We start from the raw sequence: 16091 nt of genomic DNA on the forward strand, positions 1-16091 counted from the left end.
ACATGCAAACAAAACTTTAGACAAGGATGAAGATGAAAGCAACATCCCTTCTTGGTAAATAAGAGATGGCCTCCTAATAAGAGTTTTGATTTTAGCTCTTATCCCACCTATCAAAAGCAGATTGTTAATTCGGTATTAGCGTCGTGTGAATAGAGAAAAGTGGGGAAGAGCGGTCTGTTCTTCCCATTTTCCATAATTTTGGGGACTTTATAAATCTAAGAGCGACCACTTCCTGCAGTTTAATTCAGAATCAAGCCATTGTGCTCCTGAAATAATAGAAGGGAAAGATCCCCTTAAAACACTGAGGCCTTGAACCCTTATGAAATCTAGTATATCCTGAAAAGTCATGATCACTCTTAGAGTTCTCAAAATACACTGTAGAAATTGTTCATGATTTAAATATAGCAGGGTAAATGTAAGCAAGATCAAAATAAGAAGAAGAAAATGGCCCTGGCTGGCGTAGCTCAGTAGATTGAGTGCGGGCTGGGAACCAAAGTGTCCCAGGTTCGATTCCCAGCCAGGGTACATTCCTGGGTTGCAGGCCATAACCCCCAGCAACCGCACATTGATATCTCTCTCTCTCTCTCTCTCTCTCTCTCTCTCTCTCCCCCCGCCCCCACTCCCTCCCTTCCCTCCCTAAAAATAAATAAATAAAATATTTAAAAAAAAAAGAAGAAGAAGAAAATGTGGATCCCCCCCATCTTAAACCAGCAACTATAAACTTTTATATGTATGTTTAAGTTAGAAATAATAATTTAGCCATGTTGGGTATTGCAGAGCACCTAAATTCCATTTTAAGTACACCTTGCACTCACAAGAAAACTTCCTTTAGCATAGCTTTGCATTTTTTTTAAACATAATTGCAGGAGTTTGGTGTCTCTATTTATGTATCTTTAATATAAATGTTTTCCAGGGCCCTGCCTCACTTGCCATTATTTTTGTTAGGAGCAGCTAATTAATACTTGCCTGATAAGTTTTAATTTTGCATATTTGGTTGTTTCAGTTTTTTAAAAAATGTTCTCACTTCCATCCTTTGAAGACATATTCATTTACCAAGACATTTGCATTGAATCACTTGTTTTGCACATTTATTGCGCACCTACTATATACCAGAAATTGTGCCAGTTAGTGAGGATATAGACGTTAAAGAATGGTCTTAAACTAGTTATGTTCCCAAAATCCAAAGTAATCAGGGTTTGCCACTATGTTTTCTTCTAAGATTTTCACAGTTCTTTCTTTTTAAATTTTTATTGTTCAAGTACACTTGTCTCCATTTCCCTCCACTACTCCCCCCCCCCCCACACTTAACCTCCTACACTCAATCCTATCCTCCTTTGGCTTTGTCCATGGGTCCTTTATACATGTTCCTTCATGACCCTTCCCTTTCTCTCCCCTTTGGCTCCCTCCCCTTTGACTCTGGTTACAGTCAGTTCTTTACTTCAATGCGGGTGGTTTTATTTTACTTGCTTCTTTGTTTCATTGATTAGGTTCCACTTATAGGTGAGATCGTATGGTATTTGTCTTTCACCAAGTGGCTATTTCACTTAGCACGATACTCTCCAGTTCCATCCATGCTGTCGTGAAGGGTAGGAGCTCCTTCTTTCTTTTTGCTGCATAGTATTTCATCATGTAAATGTACCACAGTTTTCTGATCCACTCATTTACTAATGGGCACTTAGGTTGCTTCCAGCACTTGGCTTTAATAAATTCTGCTGTTATGAAGATTGGGGTACATAGGTTCTTTTGAATTGGAGTTTCAGGATTCTTAGTACAGTCCCATCAGTGGAATTGCCGAGTCAAAAGGAGCTCCATTTTCAGTTTTTTGAGGGAATTCGATACTGTTTTTCACAGTGGTTACACCAGTCTGCATTCCCACCAACACCTGCACTAGGGTTCCCTTTTCTCCACAGCGTCGTCAGCACTTGTTGTTTGTTGATTTGTTTATGATGGCCATTCTGATCAGTGTGAAGGGGTATCTCATTGTGATTTTAATTTGCATCTCTCTAAGGGCTAGAGATGCTGAGCTTCATTTCATATGTCTCTGGGCCCTCTGTATGTCCTCCTTGAAGAAGTACCTGTTCAGGTCTTCACCCATTTTTCAATTGGATTGTTTGTCTTCCTGGAGTGGAATCGTGGGAGTTCTCTATATATTTTGGAGATCAAACCCTTGTCTGAGGCATCATTGGCAAATATGTTTTCCCATACAGTTGGTTCCCTTTTCATTTCACTGATGTTTTCTTTAGCTGTACTGAAGCTTTTAATTTTGATGCAGTAACATTTGTTTATTCTTTCCCTTATGTCCCTTGCTTTAGGGATATATTGAAGAAAATATTGCTGCATGGAATATCTGAGATTTTCCTGCCCATGTTCTCCTCTAGGACTTTATAGTGCCATAGCTTATATTTAAGTCTTTTATCCATCTTGAGTTTATTTTGGTGTATGATGTAAGTTTGTGGTCAAGTTTCATTTTTTTGCATATACCGTAGTTTTCAGACTGGTAAGATGTACTCCCCCCAAGTTTGGGGGTGTAGTGGGGGTGTGTCTTATAGTCCGAAGGTAGCTTTACGTTTACATTGGTGAAATATTATGTTATTGATGTTATTAAATATTTTACCACATTTTTTGCTTCAAAATTTCTTTTTCTATTTTCCTCTAAAACCTAGGTGTATCTTATAATCCAAAAAAATATGGTTGCTGTCCAGCTCTCCCAACACTATTTCTTGAAGAGGCTATTTTTACTCCATTTTATGCTTCTGCCTACTTTGCAGCACATAAATTGACCATAAAAACATGGTTTTAGTTCTGGACTCTATATTCTGTTCATTAATCTATGAGTGTGTTCTCATGCCAGGACCAGACTGTTTTGATTACTGTGGCCTTGTAATACAGTTTGAGCTCAGGTATTGTGAACCCTCCTGCTTTGTCCTTCTTTCTCAAAATTGTTTAAGCTATTCAGGGTCGTTTATGGTTGCATATAAACTTCTGAAATGTTTTTTCTATTTCTGTGAAATATGTCCTTGGCATTCTAATAGGGATTGCCTTGAATCTACAAACTGCTTTGAGTAGTATGGACATTTCGATTATGTTAATTCTTCCAATCCATGAGCATGGTATATGCTTCCATTTATTTGTGTCTTCCTTAATTTCTTTCTTCACTGTTGTGTAGTTTTCTGAGGACAGGTCCTTTACTTCCTTGGTTAGTTTTATTCCTAGGTAATTTATTTTCCTTGTTGCTCTAGCAAATGGGATGCTTTTCCTGATTTCTGTATTTGATATTTTGTTGTTGGTATACGAAAATGCCTTTGATTTCTAAATATTGACTATATATCCCGCTGTTTTGCCAAATTCACTTATTAGGTCGAGTACATTTTTTGGTGGAGTACATAGGGTTTTCAATGTATGCTATCGTGTCACCTGCAAACAATAACAGTTTTCCTTCCTCCTTTCCATTTTGGATGCCTTTTATTTCTTTTTCTTGTCTGATTGCTGTTGCTAGGACTTCAATACTATGTTGAATAGAAGTGGGGAAAGTGGACATCCTTGTTTTGTTTGTCATCTTAGTGGGAAACCTTTTAGTTTTTGCCTGTTGAGTATGATGTTGGCTGTAGGTTTCTCGTATATGGCCCTTATGTTGTGGAATGCTCCCTCTACTCCTACTTTGCTGAGTTTTTTCATCATAAATGGGTGCTGTACATTTTCAAATGGTTTTTCTGCATCTATTGATACGATCATGTGGTTTTTGTCTTTCCTTTTGTTTATGTGATGTATTATGTTTATTGATTTGTGAATATTGTACCATCCTTGCATCCCTGGGACCAGTGCCACTTGATCATATTGTAAGAGCTTTTTAATGTATTACTGGATATGGTTTACCAATTATTTGCTGAGAATTTTAGCATCTAGGTTCATTAGTGATATTGGTCTGTAGGTTTTTCTTTGTTGTGTCCTCATCTGGTTTGGGGATTAGGATGATGCTGGCTTCATAAAAAGAGTTTGGGAGTCTTCCATCTGTTTGGATTTTTTGGAATAGTCTGAGAAAGATAGGTATTAGCCTTTTATTAAGTGTTTTGTGAAATTCTCTTGTTCTAGAATTTTTGTGTACTGGGATTTTTTATTACTGCTTCAATTTCACCAGCTATTATCAGTCTGGTCCTTCTTTCTGCATCTTCTTGATTCAATTTTGGAAGATTGAAGTTTTCTAGAAGTTTGTCCATTTCACCTAGGTTTTCAAATTTTGTGGCAAATAGTTGTTTGTACTAATTTCTTATATCCTTTGTATTTCTGTGATATCAGTTCTATTCTCTCCTCTTCCATTTCTGATTTTATTTATTTCGGTTCTCTTTTTTTCCTTGATGAGTTAAAGGCTTGTAGAGTTTTTTTTTTATCTTATCAAAGAACCAGCTCCTGGATTTGTTGATCCTTTGAGTTGTTTTTTTAGTCTCTATGTCATTTAATTCTGCCCTCATATTGATTATTTCCTTCCTTCTACTAGCTCTGGGCTTTGTTTGTTGTTTTTCCTCCAGTTCTAGTAGATGTAGGGTTAGGTTGCTTATTTGAAATGTTTCTTTTTTTTTTTTTTTAGATAGACCTGTATTGCTATGAACTTCACTCTCAGGTCTTCCTTCGCTGTATCCCATAGGTTTTGGACTCTTGGGTGTCCATTCTCATTTTTTTTCCCCAAAAACTTTTGGTTTCTTCTTTTATCTCATTATTAAACCATTCATTGTTTAATAGCATGCTTTTCCGTCTCCATGAGTCTGACTGTTTTTGTTTTTTTGGTTTTTTTTTCCTTCAGGCTTGTTTTTAGTTTCAAGCCCTTTTGGTCTGAGAAAATGCTTGATATGATTTCAATTTTCTTGGATTTATGAGTCTTGCTTTGTGTCCTAGCATGTGGTCTATCTTTGAAAATGTTCCATGTGCATTTGAAAAGAATGTATATTTTACTTCTTTGGGACGAAAGTTTCTATATATTTGTGTCAGTTAAGTCCACTAGATGTAATGCATTGTTTAGTTCCACAGTATCCTTGTTGATATTGTGGTGAAAGATTTATGGATTGTTGACAGTGGAGTGTCAAAATCCTCTTCTATAATTTTGTTGCTATCTATATCTTTCTTGATGTCTTTCAAGAATTTCCTTATATATTTGAGTGCTCCAATGTTGGCTGCATATATGTTTACTATATATATGTCTTCTTGATGGACTCTTTCCTTTAGTATTACAAAGTTTTCTTCTGTGTCTCTCTTTATAGCTTTTGTTTTGATGTCTGTTTTATCTGCTATAAGCATTGCTACCCTGGCTTTTGTTTCCTGTCCATTTGCATGGAATATTTTTTTCCAGTTGTTCACTTTCAGTCAGTCTGTGTAGGTATTTGTTGTGAGGTGGGTCTCTTGTAGGCATCATATGTGTGGGTCATGTTTTATCTGTTCAGCCACCCTGTGTCTTTTGATTGGAGCATTAAACCATTTACATTTAAGGTTATTATCGATAGGTACTTGTTCATTGCCATTTTACCGCCTTTTGGAACTGTGTTCCTCTCTCTCTCTCACTCTTTTTCTTCCTCTTCTTAAAGCAGTTCCTTTAGTATATCTTGCAGTGCTGGTATGGTGGAGGTTATTCTTTAAGCCTTCTCTTGTCTGGGAAGTTCCTTATTTGGTCTTCCATTTTAATTGAGAGCCTTGCTGGATAAACTAGTCTTAGTTTCAGGCCTCTGGTTTTCATTACTTGGAATATTTCTTGCCAGTCCCTTCTGGCTTGCAGCATTTCCATTGAGAAGTCAGCTGCTAGTCTGATCAGGGCTCCCTCATGTGTTACTTCCTGTTTCTCCCTTGCTGCCTTTAAGATTCTCTCTTTGTCTTGAAATTTTGCCATTTTAATTATGATGTGTCTTGGAGTGGGCCTCTTTGTGTTCCTGTTGATTGTGACCCTCTGTGTTTCCTGGATTTGTGACTTTCTCATCAAATTAGGGGCATTTTCCATCATTATTTTTTCAAACAGGTTTCTCTCCCTTCTTCTTCTTCTCCTTTCTTCTTTCTTCTTCTTCTCATTCTGGTATCCCTATTATATGGATAGTGTTACATTCCATGTTATACTGCAGTTCCCTTAACTCTTCTCTATTCTTTTTTCCTTTCCTTGTTCTTAGAAGTTTTTCATATCTTGTCCTCCAGCTCACTGATTCGAACCTGTGCTTCATTTAGCCTGCTTTTGATTCCTTCTGCTGTGTTCATCAGCTCAGAAATTATATTCTTCATTTCCTCTTGGTTCTTGTTGATCATTTCTGTCATTTTTGATGCTGATACAGTTTTCATTTTTGATGCTGTCATTTTGTTTCTATGTCATTTTTTATGCTGATAATAGTTTTTCTTGTAGCTTCCCTGTAGCTTTTGGTAATTCTCACCATGCTCATTGAGCTTCCTTATAACCATTGTTTTGAACTTAGTATATGATAGTTTACTTGCCTTTATTTCATTTAGCCCTTTTCTGAGGATTTCTCCTTTCCGTTTGATTGGTGGATGTTTCTTTACCTTTCCATTGTTTGTTAGACTTCTTGTTTGCTTCTACTTCTTAAAGTGATATGTTCTGGCACCCTCACTTTGTGGCGTGGACTTCTATGGTAGGAAACCTGTGAGATTCAGTGGTGCAGTCTCATTGATCTCCTGAACTTGGTGCTCTTGGGATGCCTTTATTCCATTTATTTGGATCTCTGGATGTAATTGGTTTTTGGTTGTTGTTGGGTGCTTCCCTCCAGGTGGTTGACTGATGGTCATTCCGCCTACCACGTATTATGTGCTGTTGTGCTGATGCTGCCAGAACAAAACAGCTCAGTCCAGGAAACAAACCCACACCCACAAAAATAACTCCCTTCCATAATCCCACTATCAACTGCAAATGATCCAGTATTAATAAGGATGTAAGGAGATTAAGAGTATTATAAGAAAGGAGAGCTAATATGAGAAGAACTACTTAATGAAAAATGATTTTGGGAGGGTAGAGGTAGGAGCACCAATAAGAGGTGGGAGTCAGAGCAATGCAAATAGAGAAAGTAAAATTTACATCATGAATATAAAAAGGAATGGAGAAGCCAGAATATGCTCAAACTTGATGGACAAGAAGTGAATGTTAAAAAGCTATACAGGAAAGAAAATATCACCAATCATGTAGAAGACCTCAGTGGATTTCATCTTGGTAGCCCCTGGTATTTACCACTGTTTTTTCTTTCTGGATCCACCTTTGGTGATGTTAGATGTTGACCCTGTCTGACCTTAGGGAGCCTGTTCTGAGACTGCCAGGGATCTACTGTCTGTGGCTATTTCCTTAAATTGTAAATCTAGGCACTCAGCAGTCACCTTTAATCCCCATAGGGCAGGGCAGAATCCCTCTTGGGGTTGGGGCTATTATTTCCCCTTAGGCTGCTGCCACTTTGAGGGGATTGGTGTGTGTGAGCACATGGCTGCTGCCATGTGGGGGATGACTCAGCACTGGGTTCCTGAAGGCTACTCTCTCAGCTTTCTCCCCAATGCTTCTGTCCCTAGTCTCTCCTCAGGCATCTCTAGCCCACTCTCCTCCCACCTTTGACACTGCCCGGAGTAAGTGGCTGCAAATGATAATTTGTGTGTTGGCCCTTTAAACAGCTCTTGGCATCTCCAGTCATCCATCTCTGGCAGAGAGTAACCCGGCTGCTTTTTGCCGCTGGTTGTTTTCTGTGTACTTTTTGGGCTCTGGTGCTCTAGGCTGGGGATCCCAGCTTAGGGTTTAGACCCCAGACTTCTCATGGGGATCCAACCAGTTGCTTAATTATCTCTGTGGCTCTGCTGCCTGTGGCTCTTCAGCCATCCCTTTTGAGTCTCCACTGCGCTCCTTACCAAACAGGTTGTGCTGAAGCTGGGTGTTCTGTCTTTCCAAGGTTATAAGGCTTCTCTCTAGCTATTGTTCACTTGTTTGTTCTGGGTGATTTCTCCACAATTTAGTTTTAACTCGATTCATTCTGGAAGGAGGTTAGTGTGACTTCCATTCACTCCTCTGCCATCTTGCTGCTGCCGAGTTCTGTAGTTCTTACTCTTACATTTAAGTCTCTGATGCATTCTCTTAGTTAATTTCTGTATATGGTATGAGGTAAGGGTCAAATTTTATTCTTTTACATATGGATATCCAGTGGTCCTGTTTGTTGAAAACAGTATTCTTTTTCCCATTAAAACATCTTTGCTTTCTTGTCTACAAAGGATTTATTTCTACTACACCCATTCCTCCAATTCTAAGCTTTTGTTCCTGCTGCCTTTTATGCCTTGCCTGCCTCCCCATCCTCTGCTCTTTTGTTATGCTAATTCTTTCTTTAAAAATTTATAGGAGCCTCACCTTCTTGGGTGTCTTCCCTGATCAACACATACACACACCTTCCCTCCAACACGTATAAGTTTCCTCCACATCTAGCATAGGAACCCCTTAGACAATGATTCACTTAATAACTGTTCATTGAGTTTTTAGTAAGCACTCTGAAGTCCAACAGTAAATAAAATAAGACCTGTCATCCACCCCGCCCCTTGACCCCAGAAGTTTGCTGTTAGTGGGAAGATAGGCAATAATAAAAAAGTGTGGTAAATTCATAGTAGGGGTAAGCATAGGATGCTGTAAGAATGTAGAGGACCAAATTTCACCTATCTTCAGGGTTTTCTCAGAGGAGGTGAGATCTGAACTGAAACCTAAAAAGACCAGTAGGAGATTTGGAAAGAAGCAACATTTACAAAGAGAGGCCCAAGTATTTTAGCAATGCTGAATCGGAACCTCCAAGGATGTTAAAGATGAAGCTGGGAGAGATGAGTAGTGGGGCCAGGTCATAAAGTGCCTTTTACAGCCAGAGAAGGAGTTTGGCCATAATCCTTGCAGGTGGGGAAAAATCGTGGAAGAAGAGAAACATGTACAGAACAAATTTGAGTCAGAAGCTTAAATCTCTTGAGCCATTATAAAATTAATTAAGATATAAAGGCACTTGGGTTTCTTTATGCTTTATTCTAATTGTCAAAACAAAAACAAAACCTCCTGCACCTGTTAAAAAACAACTTTACAGAATTACAGATAGCATGCCGATGGACAAGTTCTTGGTAATTAGTGATTTCTTGTGTTATGCCATTTTATAGAATTACGGGCTTTGTGCTGATTAAAGAATTGTCTGTAATGAGCTATTACTTTTGTTATGTCTTTCTGTAGATTATTGACAATTATGTTATCAGGTTTAAAAGATTTAAACCTCTGTACTTTATATTACTACTTTTTTCTCCAAGTGCCTGTGAGATTGAAAATTTAATTAAACTGTGGTAATTGGACTTTTTAGCAGTATTAGCAGCATATTGTTGTTAAAGAAAATGTAGTGTACTTGTGTATACATAGATTTTCAGCTATATTTAGTAATTTACCACTGTATACTAAAATTTTACTAAGGAGGAAAAGATAGGTTACAATATATCTATACTGGCTGACATACAGCTCTGGAACAAGTTTTATAGTTTAAAATAATTGACGCCTAAAGCATACCTTCAGCTTTGCACTCACTACCAGCATTGTAATTTTCAGTTTACTGTGTCCCTCCCTCTGTCGGCCTCTCCTTCCCCTCTGCTATTGCATACAGAACTCTGGAGTACTTTTTTTCATGTTTTGTTTTAACTAATCAGTATTCCTAGGGCCTAACACATAGTAGGTGGCTACATATGGATGTGATTCATGAATGAATTATTCCCACAAAATTACAAACTTTCATTTGAAGCTCCATTTTATTCTTAAACAAAAAATGTTTGGTGTCTGTAAAATTTAAAAACAAATGGTCTTTAGGTTTAGAAGTTAATTTAACTTTTCTTTTTACAGGCATTTGTAAAGGATGTTCATGAAGATTCAATAACCGTTGCGTTTGAAAACAAGTAAGTGTCTTGATACAATTTTAGGTTCAGGTTCTTTTATATTTTATGCTAATTATTCTTTTTACTCCTCACTAAAATAAATTAAGCCTAGTTTGAGTGTTTTCCAGGAATGGATCTTCATGTTACTAACCAGGAAGTTCCTGAACAATTCCACATTAAACCAATGGAAAAACTGTTCCAAGAGACCTCAGAGATCCTGTTTGTATAATTTTGATCCTTACATCTCAGTTTCCTTGAATGTGAAGAAAGAAACCAGATCCTTTTGTATTAGTATCGAGAGTTTGTATAGGAATGTTTGTAATTGTTAAAAGATTAAAGTGAATGGATTCATGGGTATTAGAAAATTGACATGAATTTTGTAACATTAAATCTAAAATCAGTGGTATTAGTTTTCTATTATGTTTTTTTACTTTATTTTTATTGTTGACAGTATTACAGATGTCCCCATTTCCCCCACCCTTTTCCCACCTCTACCCAGCCTTTGCCCCCCTTCCATCAGGCCATTACTTAGTATATTTTATTGGAAATAATCATGTTTACCCATTAAGTTATTTTTTATCTGTTTCTTATATTTATAATCAATAGTAGTGGTAACTGAATTTTTTTTTTTTTGCTTTCTTCTGCCAGATGCATAAATAAAAATACTTACAGGCCTAGGAACATTAGCTATATGAAAGCATCAATAATATAGATGTTAACATTTTATTGGGGGAGACAAGTCTCTTGACTAAATTTTTTTTTTAATTATAGTCCACATTTTGTACCAGTTTCAGATGTATAGCAAAGTGGCCAGAAAATCATGCACTTTATAGAGTGATCCCTCCAGTGTCCCAAGGACCCACTTGGCTGCACACAGTCATTATGACGCTGTATTCCCTATGCTACAATCCACATCTCTATGACTATTCTATAACTACCAATTTATACTGATTAATTCCTTCACTCTTTTTGTGCAGTCCTCCTACCCCCTCCCTTCTGACAAACTGTCATTCTGTTCTCTGTATTTATGTTGACTAAAATTTTTGATTGCTAATAAAGGCTGTTTTCAGAGTAGCCATTCAAGATTGTGAAGTATAATAAACTCCTTAGCCAAAGTATAGATGTGGTCATAATCTTACTGACTCTTAATTTTACTGAACTCTGAAGAATGCTCAACAATTGTAATATTTTGGCTTTTATGTACCAAGATAATTAATAGTATAACAAAAGCAAATTACAAATTTATAGAGAGAAGAAATAGATTAGTGATTGCTTAGAAATGGGGGAATAGGGAACCACAGCTAAAGAGTATAGTGTTTTTGAGGCAATGAATATGTTCTAAAATTGGCTGGTAACAGTTGCACATATCTTTTAATATACTTAAAACCATTAAATTTTACATACACTTAAGTGGATAGATTATATGGTATGTGAATATGTCAATAAATCTGTTAAAATATAGTATCTGGAGCCCTGGCTGGTGTGGCTTGGTGGATTGAGTGCTGGAGTGTGAACCAAAGGGTCGCCTGTTCAATTCCCAGTCAGAGCACATGCCTGGGTTGTGGGCCAGGTCCCTAGTAGGGTGTGCGTGAGAGGCAACCAACCACACACATTGATGTTTCTCTCCCTCCTCTCTGTCTTCTCCTCTCTAAAAAATAAATAAATAAAATATTTTAAAATATATAACAATAATAGTATTTGGCCCACACATACTGTAAGTGGATTGTTTGCAAATTATTTTACCTATCAACAGAACAAAGTAGTGTCCTGTGATGCATGAAATACATTTAGGGGGATAGAGATAAAAATGACTTAGTGTATCTGACCCTACTGTTAGCTCTAGACTAATAATTTCTGTCCAAATTACAGACTACCTCTCACAGAATACGTAGATCCTATAGTTCCAAATCTGCCTCTTTGTTGTTTCTGGTATCTAAAGTTATACTCTAGACAACAGTGTCACATGTCTTATGGACAAATCTTTGATAACTTGGAGAGTAATTTTTTTCCTTGTAATTATATTCTTTACTGCTTGCTTCCATCACTAGGTAAACACTGTTTCCCCTAAAAGGAGAGTTATCTTTATTTGCCACTCTTAGTTTTTCCTGTAGTCCCTAATCTCTAGAGTATTAACACTAAGCAGTCATTTTCTCTTCATTTAACAGTATATCTTTGTTTACACACGGATTTATCACATCAGTTCTCTTTTATTTTCAATCAGAGTTCTGCTATAAACATGAAATTATTATGACCTCCCTCCTGCTTCTCTCGTATACCATAGCTGTATAAAAGTTTCTCTTCAAACTATCTGTCATGTGTGGAATTTGAAATAAACTGTTTTTCCTTGAGTTCATGAAATATGTTTGAGAGTCAACACTGGGTTTAAGCATATCACCAGGATTTGATAGGGTCCTACCAAAGTAGTCTCTTTGCCCTTTGTTTTCTTTTTGATTTTCTTTTTAAAAAGCCTTAATATTTTATAAAACTTCAGACTATATTTACCCTTTCTTTTAATTAAAACATCCTATTACAATAATACCAAACTGTTTTAGATGCTTTGTTTTTACCTTCCCTATTTCACATTTTTTTATTGACTTTTTAGAGCGGGGAAGAGATAGAAACATTGATTTGTTTTTCCACTTACTTATGCATTTATTTGTTGATTCTTGCCCTGACCAGGATTCAAACCTGCAATCTTGGCATACGGGGACCATGTTCTACCAACTGAGCTACCTGGCCAGGGCCTTTACATTTTTTGAATAAAGAATTTGAATTTTTATCTTTGTACATGTAAGACTTAAAATAATTGTTCCTTATTTGAACTAAGAAAATAATATTGTATATTATTATTTGCTTTACCAATCTTACCAGATTATCAGTGAATTTGTAACATGTTAAAAGGTGAAAGATTTATATATTCCGAAGAGAAGCCAGAGTATGTAACATGTTAAAAGTTACTGTTTTTTCAGTAAGTTTAAAAAGGCTTTTCTGAGGTAAAGGCAGTTTTTTTGTTTGTTTGTTTTATGGTTTTCAAGTGTGTATAATTCAGGGAAAGAGTTCAGTCTAATATAGGCCCTAATCAGATTTCCACAAATTCTGACTTACCTACCCTCCTGTCTTATATCTCTTCTTTTTTTTAAAAAATGCACTTTCCTTTATAGGATTTTACTTAGAAAGCTCTTTAGTTAAAAACAAAATAAAAATGGAAATGACTGCTCTAGCGGTTGAATCCTCCAGTGTTTTTGCAAAGATTGTCTTTAAGTGTTTCATATCATTGTGGATATAATAGAATAATTTGGGGTTTTTCAAAATTGTTTCATGTCATTTTAAATTAAAGACATAGTTAACTTACCAAACTCCTATAGGCTGTCTCCACTGGGTTTCGGTGGTTTAGAAGACCCCACCAAGGCCAGTGCATGCTGGTAGGTCATACTGATCAGCAGTCAGCTATCCATGGCAAGAATTGACCACCTCGTGGGATCTAAAATTTAAATGGGGAAAAGTGAGTTCTGAATTGCTGATGTGCTGACTGCCCCATTTTGCTTGGGAATTAGGGGGCATTTAGTACCAGTTTTTGTGGTAATTGGAATGTGGTTAAAATTCCTTTGCAAGTAGAAGTCTGGTGATGATATTACTAACACTTACTGATACTAACATTTAATTTAAGCATCAAAGGACATTGCTGTTGTGGCCTTAAATTTAGAACTCTTAAAGGTTGGAATTATTGGGGAAAAAGGCTCATTTGGGAAATTATAATGTTGATCTGTTGTGTTTAGATAAATATTCCAAATAGAAAACTACAAGGCTGTTGTGCTGCATGCAGACTTTGTTGAAATGTCTCTATGTTGCCCTTAAGCCCCACTTCCCAAAATACTGACAGTTTTAAAGCACTTGCTTCTTTAAATTAGATTACCAGAAGGTCATACCTAACCAAAGTTGATGGTATCATGGTCATTGTTTTCATTAAACAGAAAAGCTGGCTAAATAATTATGTGTTTTGTTTACTTGCAGCTGGCAGCCAGAGAGGCAGATTCCATTCCATGACGTGAGATTCCCACCACCTGTAGGTTATAATAAAGATATAAATGAAAGTGATGAAGTTGAGGTAAGTTTCTCATGTCATCAAGTTATTAAACACTGAAGGAATGGGAGCATTTAAACTGCCTATGCCTTTTGTACCCCTTATCTTTAAAACTTTAAAACTACCTTGAGAATTTTAGCTGTGATGGATATGAGCCTTTGATTGAGCTGTCTTAATAATGATTTGAAATAATGCATGATGCTTAAATGTGGCTGCCTGAGCAGCAGTCTGGGCATGTCTTGAAAAATCACCACTCATTTCTTTTGCCCACTATTACTTATTTTCTCACTTTCCTCAATCTCTGAATCTTTGGATTAGGAAAATTAGTTTACAAAGGAAAAAAAATCATGACTTTATCATAGAGCTTCATCATAGGATTTATATAAGTAGTAGTAAATCCTCCTGGTATATTTTTAAAAAGTCATCTATGAGTTTTAGTCTGTACACATATAGGTAAAACATCTTTTCACAGGGTATGCTGTGAACCAGCAGCTCATGTGCCATTGATGTGTTTGACCAAAGAGTGCTGTGGAAATGTAACATAATTAACAGAAACATTGCATTAGTGCTTTCTCTAGTTAATGAAAATTTGGGGTTGGGTGGACTTAAGGCACTTGGGTCCAGTTTATATTATAATTGGTCTCTGTAGTTTCCTCTCTTTCCTCCCCTTTCACACACTCTGTTTTAAGCTGCTTCTTTCTTCACAATGCCTTGTTAGTAGTTGCAACTTTATGCATATTTGTGGTATTAAGGAAGCAGCTAAGTAGACATTTGTACAGGTAAGGTTAAATGTACTAGGTATTTGAATTCTTATTTTCTGTGCTAGGTACAGACGATGCAGTGAAACAGAAGAGTCCCTGCCTTTGATGAGGTCACATTCTAATGAGGATTGCTAACATGGCAGGTGTAAGTCCTAGGAAGAAAAATAAGTAAGAGGATAGAAGGTGATATAGGGGCAGGAGTGCTATTTTGGAGAGTGCTCAGAGAGGTTCTCTGGATATTCAGGTCTCTGTTCTTTTCTCTACAATTTGAAATCAGAAATAGATTAAAGTACTATTTATTTACCAAAAATGTACTCAGTGCCTACTAGGTGTAAGGAACTGGGCTCAGTTTTGTGAGGGATCCCAGTAGGGAACTAAACACTATTTATATTTGAAGACCTTTAAATATTCATTTTCTTCAGCAGACTACAAGCTCCCTGAAGGCAAGAATCAGGACTTTTGGTCTGTCTATATTAGGATTGTTCATAATAGTGTTTGGTTGGATAAAGGGAACTTTTTCTCAATTGTATCACATGACAGGTGGTGACCAATGAGTCACTGTTGCTAGGTTGACCTCACAATATTGCCTGACATAACAGGTTATTGCTCTGGCTAGAGCAGAGTTGAAAGGAAATGATGGTAGCAAGAGGGAAAGGTAGGTTAAATTAAGTTGTGTTTATTCACTGTATGATATATCCATTAATTTTAAGTTATAAAAGAGGTAAGACACCAGGTATTTTGATCTGTATGTATCAGAAATTCTCATAATATGAATGGATAGAGGGGCTTTTTTCCTCCAACCTAGTCACAGACAGGTGGGGATCAATGAGACACTGTTGCAGGGATGACCTCTTTGTTTTACATAACAATTACCAGGTTATTTCTCTGGCTAGAACATAGTTAAGAAGTCGTGGGTGGAAGAGGGAAAGGTAGGTTGGGTTAAGTTGTATTTAGTCACCTGTGTAACTATTAACTTCAGTTGTAAAAGGAAGATAAGAGTTGGGGCATTGAGTTCCTTGTTAGCCTTAGGCTCTGTACTTCTCTCTGTTCGCTCCTCCTCACCCCCCTTGTCCTCCTTGCTTCTTCTTTCTGCTTCTGATTATTACTGCTTGTCTATGTATACTATATTATCTTTTTTCTTATTAACTTTGATTTGCTAGTGTTTTCACAAAAGGTTCCATGCTGCACATCGTAAATGAACTTTGAAGTGGTCACGAGAGAGAGTGGTTAGAAGAACTGATGCACAGTGTGTAAGAGCAGGAAGGTGGTATCCAGAGGATTGCCAACATGGAGTTGTCCATTTTAGTGGAGAGGGTACAAGAGACCAGCGAGTGACCAAGGATCTGTTCATTCAGTCCCTAGGAGAC

General features: G+C 36.9%; 1 protein-coding gene across 9 annotated transcripts in view; it reads left to right on the forward strand.

Moving 5' to 3' along the window:
- Nucleotides 1–16091, forward strand: part of FMR1 (FMRP translational regulator 1) — a 63561-nt gene that overhangs the window by 8240 nt on the left and 39230 nt on the right. For 8 of the 9 annotated variants that reach the window (XM_045820489.1, XM_045820486.1, XM_045820491.1 and 5 more), the window contains exons 2-3: nt 9851–9903; nt 13894–13987. In XM_045820489.1, coding sequence (XP_045676445.1) covers nt 9851–9903; nt 13894–13987 — 147 coding nt within the window. Of the gene's footprint in view, nt 1–9850; nt 9904–13893; nt 13988–14789; nt 14870–16091 lie in introns of those variants that run through there. The other variant, XM_045820494.1, reaches the window with a different exon arrangement.

The sequence above is a fragment of the Phyllostomus hastatus genome, unplaced genomic scaffold, assembly GCF_019186645.2.
Source record: "Phyllostomus hastatus isolate PE091 unplaced genomic scaffold, TTU_PhHast_1.1 phas_scaffold_397, whole genome shotgun sequence".
NCBI lineage: Eukaryota > Metazoa > Chordata > Mammalia > Chiroptera > Phyllostomidae > Phyllostomus > Phyllostomus hastatus.